Source organism: Epinephelus fuscoguttatus, linkage group LG23, assembly GCF_011397635.1.
Source record: "Epinephelus fuscoguttatus linkage group LG23, E.fuscoguttatus.final_Chr_v1".
Classification (NCBI taxonomy): Eukaryota; Metazoa; Chordata; class Actinopteri; order Perciformes; family Serranidae; genus Epinephelus; species Epinephelus fuscoguttatus.
In genome coordinates this window covers 27455468-27475816 of record NC_064774.1, presented here as the reverse complement: position 1 = coordinate 27475816, position 20349 = coordinate 27455468, and the positions used below count along the sequence as shown (strand labels likewise).

General features: G+C 41.5%; 1 protein-coding gene across 3 annotated transcripts in view; it reads right to left on the bottom strand.

Moving 5' to 3' along the window:
- The window catches only part of fgf11a (fibroblast growth factor 11a), a 148287-nt gene that overhangs the window by 26246 nt on the left and 101692 nt on the right, over positions 1-20349 (bottom strand). For all 3 annotated transcript variants that reach the window (XM_049568464.1, XM_049568466.1, XM_049568463.1), the window contains one exon: positions 15937-16040. In XM_049568464.1, coding sequence (XP_049424421.1) covers positions 15937-16040 — 104 coding nt within the window. The remainder of the gene's footprint in view (positions 1-15936; positions 16041-20349) is intronic.

The window sequence follows — 20349 nt, the reverse complement described above, 5'->3', positions numbered from 1 at the left end:
TTACTAAGTCTGATATCCTATACATTAGTGTATAAAATGTATCTACACATACACCTGCGTATATCTCTGTCTTCTTGTGTGTATTTGACCCTGTGAGTTAATGCTGATCAGAATGCAGAACGGGGCTCTACCCCTCCAGCTCATTGAGACAGCCGTAACTCTTGTCAAAATGCACCAAGGTTACTGCTTTGGCTCTAGATGTAGCTGCGGCATTTTTAGGTGGATATAAAATCCTGTCTCATGTCACCCCCTCTTCCACTTCCTCATCCTTCGTGATGCCCCACATCTTCCTTTTCCCATTCCCCTGCCTTTCCTTTTTAATCTCCTCCTCAAAGCTCCCTTCCCCTGTCCCCCTCCCTCTTTCCCTCCTCTCTGAGGTTGCTCATGTGAGCAGAGGTGTTCCCTATTTAGCGGCCTGTGCCTCACTAAAGGAGTCCCCAGTGGAGAGCTTAGAAGAGGCCACACAACAGTGCAGGAGGGGAGGGAGAAAGACTGAACAAGAAGCAAATTAGATTTATGGTGAATGGGTAGATTAATAAATGAAAGAGGAAGGTGATAAAAGAAATATTTGGTTTCAGAAGACGGGTGACGTAGGGACTACTAGCAGAATTCCTTGGTTGACTACTGTAGCTAGCAACCTAACTGCAGCTAGCATGCCAGGCAGGACATGCTAGCACTTCATTCAACACAGCTTCCCAGGCTTCTTTCCTATTTCTCTGTACTGTGTACTCCCTCCTGACATTTGGTCACGGTCTGCCATTCATCAACTTCACGAAGAGTCCCGTCTACCCTGATTGGTCAGAGTTTCCAGTTCTTCTGTATCTTGGTGTCTCTGCACCAGGGGAATAACTGAGGTGGTACTTTCCACTGTGATAAATCACCAATAAAAGTTTCTAAACCAAAATGTTCACAACCTGACATGTTCTAGCAGGAATATGATCCGAAACTGGTGAGAAATTGACAACAACAACAATTAAGATTACTGGTTTCCTTGATGTTAGCACCTAGCTACATGTAGCAATGTACTGTACTTGCAGCCAGGTAACAGAGGATAGTGGCACTTTCTACCATGAAAAATCAAATATTAAAGCTTATAAACCAAAACTTTGCAACATCTGCAGCCAAGATTATAGATCTCCCTGATGTTAGCATGTAGCTACATGTAGCAGTGTGGGCTATATAATATAAACACTTGCAGTAGCATGCCTGGAGGAAATGACAATACAAAGAAATCCATCAGGAGCTGACCTTTCACATATGTTTACCTTGTTAACTGGAAGTTTGGCCACATTTAATATGAACAACTGACACTGTAACATTATATGTATATGTATGAAATAATAATGGGTCCCCTTCATTTGAAGTGGTGTGAGTGTTGCTTGCATGTAATGTTGGTGATCCTATTCATTTTAAATCTCACAGGCTGTAGCCATGGTTTTCTCTACACTAAAATTACATGTGAAAAGAGGCAGAAAATGGACTTTATTTCTGCCCCCCATCTATCCCATCAGCAATTCTTAGTTTTGGGTCACTGGTGGATATGCGTTGTTTATCCTCTGAGTGCAGATCCACAATGTCATCCAGTGGAGTAAAGTTTTACTTTGCCAAACTTTCCCCCGTTAACTGCGTAGAGTTTGACCAGAGCTGGTCCCGGGTATCGGAGTCCGGCCCAATTATGTCTGCCTGCCTCTGTCAGATTGTTTATACCTGGCTGCACATGTGTGTTTGTGGGGATGTGGAGGGTGGCTAAATTGCACAGGGGAGTGAATGTGTGTGTGTGTGTGTGTGTGTGTGTGTGTGTGTGTACAGTACAGGTCTATTTTTTTTGCTGTGCGTGTGCCTTTGACAACATCTCAAAACACCATGCCGACCCCCCTCCCACCATCCACACATCACTCCTCCCTCCCTCTCCACTGCCATCTCTCTACCCAGGAGGCTTTTCCAGAGCACACGGCTAATAAAGTGGGCCAGGTCCGCGGCTGAGCACTATTTTTATCAGAAAGCAATTTTCAGGAGGTGCCCACAGGTAAGCGGGTCCCAGCGCCTCAGACAATGGAACCATGACAAGGAGTTTCCCCCTGTCATTAACCTCTGCTGAACTACTCCCAGTTGCTCTGGTGCTCCAGGAGCATTGCAAAGCCACTGCATAGACCTGGTCCTTGTTCCTGTATTAATATCAAGACCTCCAAAAACTCCTGGATATAATGGATACATGACTGGTCACTGCAAATGATTGTTTGCTCTTTAATGATTTGTAGGGTGCTAGACACGACAGGATGAAATGAATGTACAGTGAACAGATGAATGAAGGCACTGCAGAGGTGGAGTGAAGAAATGATGAAGAGGTGTGTGTTATTGGGGATGTGTAAAGACAGATGGATACACACAGCCCATCTGGCCTCTCTGTTCTTACAGCTGGACTATCCGGCACCGCACTGACAAAGTTTCTGTTTGTGCATGTTATCACCACAGAGTCAGGCTTGGTTATTACTGATTATTAATATCAGTGAACTGCGACAAAGGGAAATGTTTTAGTGTATAGATGTGGGACACTCATACAGTAGGGGACTGTATGGGAGCCCAACCTAATCACCAGAAATATATTGGCACATATGTTTGTACAAACTACAGACATATTACATTTGTAGGTTATTATATGACAGATATGTTGAAACTTTACATTTTGATAACAATGGGGTTAAAAAGTGGTTAAGTTTAGGCAAGAAAACTACTTGGTTATTGTAAGGAAAGGTTTATGTTTTGTCTTCAGTTACCTGGTTTTGGTGGCACAATCTCATCAGAAAAAGTAGCTGCTTTTCGTGGCACTATCCCCTCCAGGTTCACTACACAAATCCACAATGGAGCCTAAAAGCTGATGGAAAAATACTGACGCACAATTGGAGCCTAAAAAGCTGATGGTAAAAAAAAATTCAAGTCACTATAAAACGCTTACATTTGGAGCCTAAAAGCCAATGGAAAAACAGAGATGGGTTGCTACAAAACACCAAGAACTGGAGTCTAAAAAGGCAATGGAAAAACACAGACAGGTTGCTACAAAACACCTACAACTGGAGCCAAAAAAAGCTGATGGAAAAACATTGATATGTCACTACAAAACACCCACTGGAGCCTAAACAGACAATGAAAAAACACAGACACGTTGCTACAAAACACCAACAATTGGAGCCTAAAAGTGTGATAGAAAGACACAGATGGGTTGCTACAAAACAACTACAATCTGACCCAAAACAGCTGACTGAAATACACTGGTATGTCACTACAAAACACCCACTGGAGCCTAAAAAGCCAATGAAAAAACAGACAAGTTGCTACAAAACATGCATGATTGGAGCCTAATAAGCCGATGGAAAAACAGACGGGTTGCTACAAAACTTGTACATTTCAAGCCTGAAAAGCTGATGGAAACGCACACATGCTTATACTGCAGGGCTTTACATCTTAATGGAGTAGTTTTATATTGTGGTATTTTTCGATTTTACTGAAGTAAAAGCTCTCTCCACCACTGACTGTCCAATTGCTCCAGTGTCTCCTATCAATCTAACAGTTCTAATCAGTGCCTAAGTCATATTTTTGGAGCTGTGTCACAGAATGTTATCCCTAAGCATGCCACCTACATGTCTCTTGTACTTGCTGCATTATGCCCTTACAATTAACATTCACCTGGGACAGCTGTCGCTATTTTGGCACCATGACAGTTTTGCTGAGGCAGCATTAAAATGGAAGACATCAACTAACATGACTTGAGTGGTGTCTAGGGAGATACTTCATCAATGTCAATATATGGAGGAACAAACTGTCATGGAAAAATTATTTAAAAACAATCAGAAATGTTTTAGTACATCAACATTAGTGTCAGATCATATTAGCTTAAGAAATTGATTACGTCCAAGAATAGATAGAGACAAATATCTTAAGATTTGATTTGTCTGAACATATGGACAGAGTGCAGTTAAAGAAATGGTGACATAAAGGGGAAGAACAAAAATGTGAGAGGAGAGGCTGACTACGAGAGGTTTCAGGATGAGGAGGAGGAGGAGGAGGACAAAGGGAGAGAGGGGAAAGGAGAACAGAGAGGTAGAGGACGGAGCGAGGACAAGGACAGCAGATAAGGGACACATCAAGACAGGGATATATATTCTGAATAAAAGAGGCTCGCGGGGTGACAAAAGGCAAAGGAGGAGGAAAGTGGTGATGGTGGAGAGGAGAGGAAAAGACAAACCACATGAGAGGCCAAGAGACACAAATGGCCGGACGGGGAGCAAGACAGACTGACAGGCGAGTAAAAGCTGTACAAGTGAGACAGGGGGAGGAGAAAGATGAGCATGGCGGCGGTTGTTGCTCCCAGCGGAGACGTTATGTTCGCTACGAGTCTGGGCCTGTCAGGCCATCCTTCTCTCCCTCACTCCCTCCCAGCATCCATTGCTCCTCCTCTCTCCCTTCTCTGTTTCCATCTTCTTCCTCTCAGGACAGCAACTACAATCAGCCCTGTTTGCTGTTACTAGTGGTAAGATCCAGCCCGTCCTGTCAGTCAAATTGCCCTGCCACCTCCTTATCCTCAAAGAGGCTGGAGAGCCCTGGCCTTGAATACAGACTCACACACGTCTTATATGGATAAACACAAAGAGGCTTTACATTGCATGTATGAGAAGGTCAAAAATTTTACATCAAGTGTCTCATTTTAAACAAAAGTCAATTTCCTTCCTGCACATTTTAAAGTTAATGCAGAAAAACTGATGCTTTGCAGTGCCTCTCTCCTCTGTTCTCCGTCTCGCCTCTATTATCATCTCATTTTATCCTCCCAAAACAAGAGGCTTGTGTAAGGACAAAAGGACATTTGCGCCATCATTTTGCTCTCACTCCCTTTTTTATTTACCAACTCGCAAATCCACAAAGAGATTAGGGCGTTCGAAGTGTGTTATTTTTTCTTCACAGTAGATTACTTGATTTTCCTTCTCCATCTCTCTTGAGTGCAAAAAGAAGCACCAAAGTGTTGTTTGGGTGATTCTTAAATATCTCTCAGGGCTAAACAGGGATGTTTGGCTGCCTGTTTCTTCACTCAGGTGAGGTGAATCAACACTCAAGAGAGGAAAAAAAAAGTTCATCTCTCCTCAGTAAAGTAATATCTGTTTATTTTTTCCCTTGTCCTGGCAGGAGCTGCCTTCACTGCCGCTGTGTTAAATGTGTCTGGAGGTTTAAGTGTGTCGTCTGGTTAAACGCAGCCAAAGAGAGGAGTTGGGGGATTTACCGTGCTTGCATGTGATCAATAATTCATGCTGTGTGTTTGCAGGGAAAACACCACTGTGCAAACTAAAGCAAGTAGATATTTATTGTGTATTAAAGTCGAAGTGGAATTTCAGTGCTCATTTTTTGTGTGTGGAAAGGCAAATTATGATGAACAGCAGCTTTTTTTTTTTTTTTTTCCTCCATTTTTCAATAGATGATGGAACAGTTTTTGGACATATTTGTCGAACAGCCTCTAAGCTTCAAGCCTCTGGATGGATATTCCCATATCAGGAAATGACCTCTAAGAGCCGGCATTGCTAGAAGACATGCCCTCACCTTCTCCATGTCGTACTGTGATGTTATACTGTACAAATGGAAATACAAGACTTCTTATTCCCCTTTTTTCAAAAAGTCCACATTGCATTAGCTATTGTAAGCAATTTAAAGAAATACTTCACCCATAAAACGACACTTTGTTTATCAAATAATCACACTGTGTTATATTAAATTTGTGAATAAAACATTGTTTTTCTCACGTTTTCATGGCGCACCAAGAATCAAAAAACAGAAAAAATTCTTGATGAAGTGGAGTAAATGGGATCCACGTTTGACAACAGCAAAACTATATCAAAACATCCATTTACAAACTCTCACTCAACTCGTGCAGTATAATCCAAGTCTCAATTATCCAGTCGTTTGCTGAGTACTTCCCAAACACATGGATTTATGCTGTTGAAAACACCTTCGCACACAAGTAGCACACCTGGGCAAACATGTGCATTTGAATTCTGCTTGTGTGAATGCACAATACTCGTCTGTGCCTGACACTGTTTCTATGGAAGTGTTTTAAAATTTAAGGTTTTACCAAAAATGCATAGGCCTGATGGTTGAGACTTGGATTATACTGCACAAGTTGTGTCAAACTTTGTAAACAGATGTTTTAATGTAGTTTTGCTGATGTTAAACCTGGCCCCCATTTACTTCAATTCATAAAGAATTTTCTCTGTTTGTGGATTCTTCATTCCGTAGAGGCGTGCAAGAAAAACAAAGTTTCTTTACAAATTCAGCAGAATACAGGGTGAGTAATAGATATAAACATCATCATTTTATGGGTGAAGTTTTCCTTTAAGCCATTTGCCCCATACACCAATCAGCATCTGCTAGGCCCCACCAGTCAGAAAGTGGAATCTAGTCACCTCAGCTTGCTTACAGTAGCACTGATTCCCAACAGACATTACTTAGCTTAACAGCTTAAAAACTGCTTTGCTCCCAATGACCCCTGGTTCAAAACCTTGCTTTGTCATTGCACATGAAACTAAATATCTACAAGATCCAGGACTGCTGTTCTGTTTTTACAACTGACTTTTGATCTCCATGTAGAGGAGACAGGGAATAGAGTCTCTGTGGGCATCAGTGACCTTGATCAAAAATTGTTGATGGTACATTGTCATCCTCCAATCACTTATTTTTTGCCTGAAGGCTAATTTCTCACATTTAATAAAATATCAAACAGCTAAGGAAAATACATGATCAAGCATTCGTTAAAACTACTGTAAGTGCTGTGATCCAGGCTGTTTAATTAGCTTGCAAAATAAACTGAAGTCATAACAAATATTTGAAATATTCATAAAAGGTGACATCATTAAATTAGATGAGGTGATTAGATGCAATTTCAGTGATCCTAGTGGGAAAAATGAGTTGTGGCAGCAGCGGGGTAGAGAATATGAATAAGAATAGGATAAACAGAAACTACTGAAGATAATACAAAAAGAAAATAACAACAAGAAAGAGCTTTAAATGAGAATGATGCAACTGATAAATCAAGATAAATGATGGGGCTTAAGAAGGGCAAGCTGGAAAACTACTTTCCTCTTTTCTCTGAGCCATTACTGGCAAATGTACAGCTGGGAGAGGGTACTTCATTTTCAATCCTTTAAATAAGTGTTGTAATTATCTGCTTGCGTGTGTGTGTGTGTGTGTGTGGTTGCAGAAGAGAACACGTCTGCCACAGAAGCCGATGAAAGATTAATGCTGAGTAGCCACTGGAACACTGCCGCAGCCGAGGTGAGCTTTTGTTATTGCTACAAAAAGTTAAGAGGAAACACCTCTCCACTTTGGTTACATGTTTGTTTTTTTTCTCTGATGTTGCTGGGGAGCACTCCTTGATTTAAGCCTGAGAGAGCAAATCATAAGGCAGTAACTGCACTACTTTGCAACATCACAATGCCACCTGTATTACCTTTCTGGGTCACATATATCCTGTAAACATTATAAGTAAATGTATTTGGCATACTAAAAATATTTGCCAATCAATGACTCATAACATATTTCATTTGTTATACTCCAACATCTCGTCTTACAATAAAACATCCACTCACAGCAGCTGAAGCATTAAACTTTTTACAGCTATGTTTAAGCAGTTACAGTTAAGGTGAGGGTTAACTGGGTTAACTTGTCTAGGTTAAATACTGATTAAGTCATCATTGACTTGAATCTAGGGCTGGGCAATATGGCCGTTAAATAATATTGTGATATTTTGATATACAATATATTAATTGATATTTTTATATCCCTTAGAAACTACTGTAAACTACTTAAATACTAAAGTTAAATACTAAACTAAATACAATGTAATAATAAAGTTTAAATAAAGTACTATTTAAATAAAAGTATTGTTGTAATAAAGTTATTTGAGCTACTATCATAATAAAGTTTAAATTAAAGAAGCAACAGACAGCATTTTTGCTTATATATATCATTATGAAAATAATGTGGGTTGCACAGGGTAGTATACACAGAAAAATCAGACTATCAACATTTATTACGGTTACTTAATGGCTTTGCAATCTTTGCAATAAGCTTCTGCCACCGGGGACGAATTTTCATGGAAAAAATCTGCTTTACAGCAGGAATTGCGTCATGTATTGCCAAACTGGTCGGTCAGCCAATCAAGGACTGGAGCTGGTCCTTATGAGGAACTGGCTGGGGCATGAGATAGTCGAGTCAGGAGCACAATGGCAGACGGACAAAGTTTGGAGACAAGTGAAAAACGGCCTCCCAAAACAAAATGAGCTCCTCTGTCTGAGGAGGCGAGGATGCATAAAAAGGAGAGTGATAAAAGAAGAGGAAAAACAAGAGTAAACCTCAGTCAGGTGTTCAAGAGATGGAGAGAGCTCTGTGACCAAAGAGGCTTCAGAACCGATGTCCAACTAGCTTTCTTTCTAATGGATCAGTAACACAGCTAAATGTTAGCTAGCCGAGAGAGGAATGTACTGTACTGGCTGCTAGTTCATTCCTAGCTGGCCAGCATCGCAAATTGCTGCAACCAGGGACCGGGTAGCGAGCGTTGGTCAGCTGACATCCTCGTTGCCATTCTACGGCAGCCCTTGGACAGTGATTCCCCCCCATCCCCCCGCTGCCGCTGCCGCAGCAGCTACTGGGCACACAGCATCTCCGACTGGGAGAATTGGAGTAAAATCCTCTCTTCCGCTCCCGTTTGTCTAGTGAACGCCTCTCCTCTGTCAGTACACTCTGCCAGCAGTTTAATAATATTGATGCCAGTTGTAACATTTGAATGTTTTAGTAGTAAGCCATGTTCTAAGCGGGATAATGTCAAGTGAGCCGGTGACTGTTGAAAAATAACTCCACTGCGCGCCGGGGTTCCATTCCCCTGTCGGTAGTTATTTTTCAATAGTCACCGGCTCACTATACATTATCCCTTATGTGTCTACTGTTGTTTGTACTGGTACTGCGCATTTGTTTTTTCTTCAGATAAATATGATAATTGTTGCTCGGTCTCTTTACTCATTTATTTAGTAGAGTGTCCACACACCTTCTCATTCTATATACATAGAGGTATACTGGTGGCTTTACAGCCTACATTTTATTGATTATCTCTGATCCTCACGGTCAATTTGGTCTTTGCGACAGTGCGAGCAACACTGCTGACGCTATGTGGCGCCAAGCTAAAAAAAAAAACGAATCCTATTTGTAGTCTCTTTAGTGCTGTTAGTACTGTTATAATAAAGTCAAAGTACTAACAACAGTGCTGTTATAAAGTTAAATATAGTACTGTTGTATATTAGTTAAATAGAGTGCTGTTGTAATTAAGTTAAATAAAGTACTGTCATGATATAGTTAAATGAAGTACTGTTTCAATACCTTAAATTAAGTACTGTAAAATAGTAAAATACAGTATTATTATAATGAAAATGAATCCAGAACCATTTGTGCCTTTATTCTGAGGCACCCGGCTCATCTCGGGCCAAAATGCTAATGATTTTGCTGTGAACTTGAAAGTTCTGGCCAACATTCAGTTGTTAGCAGTTAGTGGAAAGTTGAACTGTTACAGCTGCACTGTTAAATGTGAGGTTTTACAGCTCTCCAGTTCATATATTAATAATGGTGCTCCATGGTCGCAAAATGCGCAAAATCACTGTGGTATGGAGTCATTCAAATACAAAAACATGCCTAGCCTGCTCATCGGGTCTCATGCATTGGCTAAAAAAATGATCTTACAATTTATACTCGATGTTAGCTATATAGTACTTTTATAAATCCCATGTGGAATTTGCAGCAATAAAAAAGTATAATCAATATATTGCCCACCCCTACTTGAGGCACCAGACACTATGTAATTGAGTGCATTAGTTGCTATACATGGTTATTTTGTGGCCCCACAGTAGAAAATATGTAATCTAGGCAGCAATTAGGACTTCCATCAAAATGTATTTGGCAAGAAAAATAATTATATAAAGATAACTTGAGGCAGAATGGTTGTTAATTTGAAAAACACCACTAAATGGCAGCAGAAACAAGTTGTAGACTTGTAGACAGTTGCTTGATTACACATTATTTGAGTGCAATATTCCCTCCACGTTTAGCTCTGTTTGACTTTCCACCAAATCCTGAAGAACATTTCTTTAGCTGCTAAATACTTCGAGAGCTAGCTGCTAACTTTGTCCGTCTGCTGTTAAGTGCTGGCCATGTAGGATACAGTGGGTATATTTTGAGCTTTGTTTGCTGAATCTGAAAACAAGGCTGATGAGAGCTGTGGGAGTCAGCTACAGCTGTAAAACCAAAACAATGAGCTTAAAGATGCTAAAGCACTTCATACATTTTCTGTGCCTTTATCACTACAAGCGACCTTTTTGCACATAGTCATGTGATCTGTTGTTCTGATCTGAAAATATTGATTATAGCAGCTTTAAAAGGAGAAGCGACCCCTATTTCATCCCATTTTCTACTCTTGCCTTTTGTTCTCTCCTGTCCCTGCAATGCAGACCACAAACCACTCCACAAACTAACAGCCATTATCTCAAACATCTCCCTCACTGTAAATCTTTAAAGCACACATAAGAAATTAAACAACAACAGAGTTCCCCCTTCTCTCACAGTCCCACAGTGCCACTTTCCACTACAGAAAGCAAAAGGAAATCCGTACCCGTGACCTAAAACGGCACCAAAATATTTTCTGAAATTCCGAAATGTTTTCTGAAATGTTCGTGTTAAGATTTTACATTGAGGTTATGTCTTTGACTGCTTGCTATAATTCCCCTTACCCTTCAGGGGATGACGCAGGGGCCTTGTTCCCTGCACATGCTAACGGTTGCATAACAGGGTGTTACGGGTCTGCACTGCCTCTCCCCGGACCCTGAGGGCAACGAGCGCAAAACATGCCTTCCTCCTCTATTTCTGTTCTCCGTCTTCTTCACTACCTCTCGCTCTCTCTAGTACTCACATTTGCACAGAACAATAGCGGAGCAGGTAGTTTAAGGTGAGAGGGGGGGAAAAATTCCTCCTCTTCTCCTTTGTCCACTCTCCTTTCTCATCTCAAAGGGATTTTCTTGCACATTTTTCTCCTTCCCCTCTCAGTCTCTCCCCCTCTCTCTTTCCCCGTAGTTCTTTCCCTCAGTGAAAATGGGTCACCTTTCTTCTGTCAGGAGAATGCCTGGGTAAGTATAACCTCTATTTTCTGTGTGTGTGTATGTGTGCAAGGTTCTTACTGTCTAGGGGGGTTCCGAGCCCTGGAAAAGTCATATGCAAGGACCATTTTCTGGGGCTCATTAGGGGGAAAGTTTGGGTTTTTGGGTTGGGGTTATAGGGTCAGAGTTAGGTCAAAATATGGATTGGGGCTACCTTTGACATTTCTGCAAGATAAAACTACACCACTCAAGACTTTTTGTGATAACAAAGACAAGGGAACTTCTGGTATTTTTAGTCGTTTTACCTTCAGGAGAATAAACAATAAACTCTGGTATTACACTGTATATCAGGCAAGCAGGCTTCCCCCTAGATTTCTCTATTTACCCATTATATGGTTTGAGGTGACCTCTTCCTTGCTGCAACGAACGAAGCAACTAAGCTTTATGTGACTAAATGTGCAATGACATCACCAATATGCAAATAAGCATATGGCATTATTTGTACAAAAGCCCTTCAAAAATGTTGAAATCAGTACACATTATAAATGAAATAAGTCTTGCTGAATATGTAACCTTACCAAAGAAGTCCTAATATGACTTTAAAAGAAAGTTTCCATATAGATTCACCTCTTGTACAATGACAGTTGAGATAGGCTCCAGCGTCCCCACAATCCCTAACAGGATAAGCAGTTACGGAAAATGAATGAATGAAAGAATAAAGTTTGATTCCTTTGAGTCACATGTGTCTGTGACGGAAGTGCCAAGAAAGAAAGACAAATGGTTCAGTAAGAACAATTTTGATGCAGGGAAATGGTGCATCTAATTTTAAAAGTTAGATGCACCAGCAGTGGTTCATGTTGGATTCCTTTGGGTTGGATCTGGCTGTCGTGGAAGTGCCAAGTGTTTTCTGCACGTACACAGAAAAAGTATTTCAAGCCCTGCTCATAGAAGTACCAAAACTTACATAAATCACACGAGCCAACAAGAAGTCAGTTCAAGCTACACTGACCAACTACTGTGAGTCATGTTATGTGATTTCTGGATCAAGAGGAGCTTTGAACTCTGATGCCGTCTGTTGCGTCTCGCTGTAGTATGTGGTTGGCAAAGTGAGAGGCTGCTAGAATCAAGGACAGACATTAAGTAATGTGCATGTTTCAACAGATTGCTCCCATACTGTATATGTGGCAGCAGCCTCTGTGTATATCAGCGTATGTGTGTTCTTTCCAGGCTGAGTTTCCATTGTTCCTCCTGATAGAAACCCTGTATCTCCTCTCCTCGTCTGTGGCAGTATGCATGCAGGCAGCGTTAGATGGACTTTGAAGTGAGCGCACCGATGCACTTCAAACAAGATCTCTCACACTTTGCCTGTGTGCCAAGAGGAAAAAGGCTGAAAAAAAAAAGAGCTTTTCTCTGCATCCTGATAGAGTGCACTCTGATCCACCCTCTGTCTCCTCGCCTATTCTTCCATCTACCTCTCAAATCTGTGCCTCAGCTGCGCCGCTTCTCTCCGCACATCAATGCAAAACAACTCTCCGGAAGAGCCGCATGAGCTGCTTCACAAGTTGCAGCGCACAAGTGCTGCTGTGACGGAGAGTAGGAAACTGTTTCATGCACAGATGCATGCAGACATAAGCCACTGTTTCAGATGTCACCACCTCGGTTTGTCACTGTGTGAGTAAAAAGGAACCATATTGGAGTGAAAAGATTTTGTCTCAGATGGTCTCAGATGACAGCACTGTGTCATGTGATGCTGTGTCTGTATTAATCATAGTGTACTTATGACTGTGGACTGCTCATCAGGTGACTTAACGGCTAACATTATACCATAATAATAGGACATATCCCTAAATAAAAACGGCATGTTAAAATTGATGAGATATGATAGGAATTTTCACACAGTATTTCAATGATACAAAATACGACAATTAAAAAATTAATTTTGAACATCTTCAGTTTTAAAACAACGTGGCTTTGGAGACAGTAGATGGGCCAAAAAAACAAGAAAAGGAAATGGACAGTTAAATAAGGCTGAAAGGGAGAGTTCATCCCAAATTCAAAAATACCTATTTTCCCTCTTACTTGAAGTGCAATTCATCAGTCTCGATCGTGTGGTGTGAGTCGCAGATTGTTGGAGATATCAGCTGTAGAGATGTCTGCCTTCTCTCCAATATAATGGAACTAGATGGCACTCAGCTTGTGGTGCTCAAAGCACCAAAAAAATACATTTGAAAAACTCAACAGTAACATCTCTTTCCAGAAATCATGACCCAGCTACTAAAGATAATCCACAGACCTTGTTGTGAGCAGTTTCATGTAGGAACTATTTTCCATTTACTCATGGACCTGTAATTATTAGCTAGCTCAGTGCTGCTAGGTGAGCTAGCACTAGATGTACATTTCCTTCCACGCAGTAATTCAGTTGGCAGGTGTAGTTCAGTAGAAAGAAAATGTTTCCTTCTGAAACTGCTCACAACAAAGTCTTTGGGCTCTAGTTTCCCGGCGCAGCGCAGGGTGGTGAACCCCGCGCAGAACTAGTTTCGAGCAGCGCAACCTGAGGTGCGCTGAGATGGGTGTGGCGGCGCAGCAGGGGGAGGTGTCGACAGATCCAGCTTAGCACAGTGACAGTTTTGTGCCAAAAGGCTTCGCCGAAAGTGCGCTAAAAGCTCACCAGCTGAAACAAGGTCTACTGTCAGCGCAGACGGAGCGCAGCCGGTGTAAGCGGAAGTTTGGCTGACCGGCTGACAGTGCGCACACGTCACCAAAACCTCACAGGCAGGTTTCCAGAATATCAGGCACATTAACAATGCAATAAATAGCCAAAAACCACTCTTCAATGCAACTATCTGCAATCAGCACATAAATGTAGCTCTATATCGACTGTCCCGTCACATCTGATGTCAGATCAAAGGGCATTGGCACCGTTTGGCACGTTTGGCACGCGTAATGGAAACCCAACCTGATTTGATTAACACAGCTGCAAACTAATGAGTTCACATCCCTCTCAGCCAACCACAAACAGCCTCAGCATCAGATAGGGAGTATATATTTAGCATCTGTCATCTTAGAAAAGTCAAAAGAAAAGAAACAGAGTGAGACTCAGAGAGAAAGAGAAGAGCCCAGCTACAAGAGAAACACAACATTGATTTACAATTGTGGTGACCTCCTCCCAGGCTACCTTTGCATCATCAGCCCATGGAGGTCTGCTCGCAGTTCCGTATATTCGGACACTACGAGCTTGGACCTCCCGGACCAAAACATCAGTTTCCTCCTGGGAGGAGTTTGGCCGTCTGACACTGCTGCTCTCTTCTGCCATGGCGAAGTGAGTAAACTCTCATTACACCTTCTCTCCTCCCTCTTTCCGACTTGCGCCAGTAGGAGGGACGGAGGTGGGATAGAGGAGTAGCTGCGCCAGCGCGCACGGTGTGCCAAACTTGCAAAATCCACCTGGCCACACCCAGTTGGCGAAGCGCAGGTGCGCTGCGCCCCCGCCTCGACCGGTCTGCGAAAATAGAGCCCACAAACACAATCTCCTGGTTCAAAGACCTCCTCCCAACCTGATTTGATTAACACAGCTGTTTGGCCGTCTGACGCTGCTGCTCTCTTCTGCCATGGCGAATTGAGTAAACTCTCATTACACCTTCGCACGGCGCATTTAAGGGCGAGGAGAGGGGCTCATTTGATTGGTGTGATGTGTGTAAAACCCACTCCACGCCTTCTCTCCTCCCTCTTTCTGACTTGCGCTGGTAGGAGGGACGGAGGTGGGATAGAGGAGTAGCTGCGCCAGCGCACACGGTGTGCCAAACTTGCAAAATCCGCCTGGCCACACCCAGTTGGCGAAGCGCAGGTGCGCTGCGCCCTGCCGCGCCCGGTCTGCGAAACTAGAGCCCTTTGAATTTTCTTGTGCAACTGTGTCATGTTTTTTGGAAAGAGACATTGCTGTTGAGTTTTTAAAAAAAAAAAAAAAAAAAAAAAAGGGTGATTTGAGCACCACAAGCTGAGTGCCATCTAGTTCCAGAGAAGGCAGACATCTCTACAGCCGATATCTCCAACACTCTGCAACTCACACCAAAACAATCTAGACTGATAAATAGTAATACAGGTATGAGGAAAAATATGTATTTTTAATTTTGGGGTGAATTGTCCCTTTAAGTAACATATAGCTATCTATATGGGAAATTGTCATAACGTAAAGACATTTATTGTGAATGCAGACTGTGGATAATATACTATCTATAAATGTTGATCTGGTTTATCTTGTGTTGCTTAAAATGGCTACAAAGTTTATGCAAAATGGAACCTGGGTGAAGCAGATGAGATTCAAATGTTTATATTTTCATACATTTAAAGGAGAAGTAGGTATCACACTTGATGATTAAAGAATTTCGGAGCAACTTTATCATAATTTTTTTGCGAATTACCTTTCATAACTGCAGAGATCAACAGTGTGTTCAGTTACGGTCCAGGTTTCAGCTCTAATATGAGAATAAATAACAAATGTTCTGTTACTTTTAAAAGCAACACAAAGTGGTGTGTAAGAGGCTATTACACACATCCATCTACTGTAAGTGATGCTGGCACACAGACTGACTTCAAAAGCTTTCATGGAACTCCAGAAGTTTCTGCATTACTTCAATTTCAACAAACTCTACAACGACATTCAGAATGTCACAAGCAAAGCCACTGATGGAGTGGCAGTTTTTCAACCAGGGGTGCTGTAATAAAATCAAGTCTTTAAAGGGTGTTACTGTATTGTATGTGCTGACCGTACCGAAGTGTAGAGGTAGCCCTCGCTGTTCATGGCAACGTAGAGCCCTGTCTTGGTACTCTGGATGGCCACTATCCTGAGCCCCACAGGAATCAAGTTGAACTGCACTGCAAAAAAAGAAAAGCAGACAGGGAGGACCGGTGTTAGAACAATCATTCTCCCTCTTAAACGCTCACAGTGCTTCCTCATGGCATAAAAAGACAATTGCTTTCCAGCTGTCTCCTATTTCATCCTCCCTGTTGTACAGTATTTCTGTCAGAGGCGAGTGTGAAGTGTGTGAAAAAGAGAGAGGCAGAGGCAGGGAAGGATTAGGAGAGGGAGATTTAGGAGGAATAAAGTCTGGTTGCTGGTACACCGGAGGTCAGACAAAGCTGGGAGTGACTGTACGGAGAATTCCCCCGCTGGAGAGAGAGAGATAGAGAGAGCATGGCTCAGCAGAGAGCTTTAAAAATACAGTACATTAGAAAGTGACATCGCCCGAGCCTGCTTTGAATTCATTTCCTCTGTCCCGACACAGTAAACAGCACTTTGTAATGCACTTTGTCCGATCCCCTTCATATGAAACCTTGGATTTCTTATGTGCATAGCTCTCCATATAAACTAACTTTGACTCAGCCACTGGAGCAGCACACACACTGTGTGTCTGAGTGTGTTGTCGGCAGTGGCGTCGCCTGCATGTAATCTGTTTAGGTGCTTTTCTGTCCATGCAAGTACAAATACATGCCTGTTCTAGCTTGTGTGTGTTTATCCTTCTAAGACCTCTTGAGTGTGTGCCATCTATATGTGCCTTATAGGATGTGACATGGTGAGTTGAGTGATGCTGACAAAACGGCCTCTGGCTGCCAGCTGCTCCGTGGTCAGTGTCATCATGACCAAATGCTACCATGTCCCCGAAGTGTTAGGGTTAGATCTTGGATGAGAAACACAACCAATACACAAAGACGACTGAACACATAACAGCTATACTAATTACATTATTCAAAGCAATATTTCATCATGTTGGCAAACATGCTTATTTGCCAAGAATTAGTTGAAAAATCAATACCACTCTACAACCACAGCTTATAATTCTTGATGCCAAGGGCGCCTACACACTGTATGACTTTAAAGGTCGTCAGATTGCTATGCTGATCACATTACATGGCTGTCTGTCTCACCATGGGGTATCTTGAAGTTGTTGTGGATTGCACATTACAAAAGTGATCAGCAGCAGGTTATAACACAATATAAGACATTTCACTGAGAGAAATCTGCAAAGTCTGTTTGGTCAATAAAACACATGCGAGAAGTGATATGGGAAAAGACGCAAGACCACATGCGAGACAGTAGTTCTTTCCTCTAAAATAGATGTTCACAAGAAAATGGTTATCCGAGTTGTTTGTGTGCTAAGTTGCAGCGAAAAACCAAGGAAGAAACATAACTCCTTCTCCTCCTCGCCCAGTATTTCCCACTCTCATTGGCTTTAGGTTGTTGTTACTGTCATTGCTGTTTATAATAAATTTCAGGCTACAGAATTTGGACTCACAGACAGGTCCAGATATTTAACCTGATATATAAATCTTGGGCGTCTGCGACACAACAGCCCATATTTCAGATTGCGTCTTTGAAAATTCATTCATCGTGACTGTCACTCATGGGTGCAATTTTCCTCTGATCTGGGACAATAAAAATCATGTTGTGTAAACTCGGTATAAGCTAGATGACATAGCAGCTCCAGCTCTGTAGCTTACAAAGATAAAGAGTGGGTAAGGGCATTTCCCAAAATGTTCTCTTACTTAAATTCCCATTAAGAAATATTGAACTATTCCTTTAAAATAATTGATCAAGCTTGAAATTATTAATAATTCTTCAGATTTTAAATAGTAGTTTGATGAAAAAAACAAAAACCCCATCTCCTATCGGTCTGACAATGATTTAACCTTTTGAGACAAAGGTCAGTATTTTGAGGGTTCTGGTGTAGCCGAATATTCGGGCCAAGACTTCCTCTTCCATATACTGGTCTAGTGTTGCACGGTATACCGGTACTAAAATAGTACCGTGGTACTAGAGTATTCCAAACGGTATTATACTGCATTTGGAAAATACCGGTACTTTGAAATTGATTGAATTCATTAATTTAGTCAATTTATTTTACTTAATTATGCACACAAACGCCTTTCTTGTTCCTATTGGAGCACAGATTGCACAAGTGGTGTGTATGACAACACCTGTATCAACATTCGCAGCTGGCGCATGTGAAAAAAGACAAGAGAAAGTCTGCCTCTCAAAGGGAGACAACATGAGACAACACAAACTTGGTGGGACATTTGAGTTACCAAACCGTGACATCCGTACCGAGGTACTTACCGAACCATGATTTTTTTTGGGTACCGTTACACCCCTACTATTTATTGTTCTAAAGGTTTGTATCCAAAAGGACTTTTCCTTAGGAAAAGTACTGAAGAGTATTGAAAAGTATCAAAATTCATATTGGTATTGGTACCGAAACAAAGATTTTGGTATCGTGACAACACTATACTGGTCATTGTGTACAGTCTGATTAGCAACTTGACACAGGAGAATAGGGTTGGAGTTGAGAGGCGGTTAATCTTTACAAGCAAATATCTGCATGTGAATGCAGGTAAACCAACTTACTAATAAATCTTTGTCAGAAGAGAGCTGATAGGTTCTGAGATTTTATTTCAGCCAATACATTCCCCATCTTTTGCTCTCCACAGTAACTGTGTACCTGCATACAACCGAAGCCCACTCAAACATGATTGGTCAGCAGTACTTGGACTGAACACAGAACAGAACACAAACAAAATACTTCCAATACCAGAATCTTTTCTGGTTGCCTACAAATTCTGCATTCAAATGCAGCTATCTGTTTATAGAGATTACTTTTTTATTCAACCTTAATTTAACTAGGAGGTCCCTTGAGATAGGAGTGTCTTTTCCAAGAGAGACTCGGCTAAGGCAGAACATCAGTCACAGTTTAAATAGAAATAAAACACAGCAGACGGGAAAACGCAATCATAAAAAAACAAGATGGAGGCTAAATTCAGCTCACACAAAGCAGTTGCAGTTCTAAGTTACCTGGATGTATCTTAGGTGACTTAGATGTAATTTGCTGTGCAGATTATTTGAAGCCCAAAAAGTAAAGTAGGAAAAGGATTTTTTACCCCAGCTCTGTGCAAACCCTTGAAGCCTGGTAGCAAAGCCACCTTGTGGAACTAAGCTGAAGACTGCTAGAGGTCTACGTCAGGAGATTACATATATAGATGAAGTTCACCCAGTATGGCCTTGTACACAAAAATGTACAAATGAAGTTGTCTATGGACTTGGTGATGACCAGTCATGGAGTCATGGAGCAGGTTATAAATATGCCGGTACCGCCAACATAATAAATTGACTATAAGTAGGCTATTTTTAAAGTCAATACCAGATAAACCTGTCTTGTCATCAGCATTTGTTTACATTCTGGTCAGAAACACCAAAACCAACATCTTTGAGATGCAGTTTGCAGCATATGACAAATTACAAAAATGCATTATAAAGTGACAGCGTGGTTGTCAAGATGACAGATCTGTTATATGGATGAAGAATTAAGTCTCTGGAGCATGTTTTAGATTCATGGAGCCATTAGCTGCCATTAAACAAATCAATTTCACATCAAAAGTTCTGCCAACATAATGGATGGAAGTTAAGTCATCAGATGGAGATAGAAAGTCAATGCTCGCCATGATGAAAAAATAAATACATCAAACTAAAACCTTGTCAGAACTTTTGAAGTGAATTATTTAAACTTCAAGAAAATGTTGTTTTTATTGTCAGTAATAAAACCAAAAGAACATCATTCATCCTCTTTTCAAGGAGCATTCTGTTAGACAAGTTCTTCCACATAGGATTTAAACTTGCAAAGTTTGATTCTATTTAGGCTAAACAGGAAGAAAGTTGTATGTGTTTCCTGCCAATATGAACATAGTCATATTTTACAGTTATCTCACGGTCCACCACTCCAGTATGAATGACACCAAACACAGTACAGATAGTGGTGTGTGTCCACTTTGAATGTGCAGATGTAGGTAATGAAAACTGCCCATACTTCTTTCTCCCTCCCTCTCTCTCTATCTTCAGGGCCCTTACTTCTATTTGCTCGATCGATCCCTGCATCTCAAACAGTCGCTTTCGCAAATGAACAAGGTGTCACCAAAGACCACGGCCGGGATGACAAATAGAGCGGGGCGCGCACACGTTGCCTCCCTCCTTCTTGCCCTTCTCTCTTGTTTCCCCACTCTTACATACACCGGCAGCCTTGCTGTGGCGTTGATGTCCCAACATAACCTGCTGCACACCAAGACACACGCCGGGTTCTTGTTTAAATACTGGTGAGCTGGAGTGGAAACATTAAAAAGTCAGCTGGAGAAAATGCTT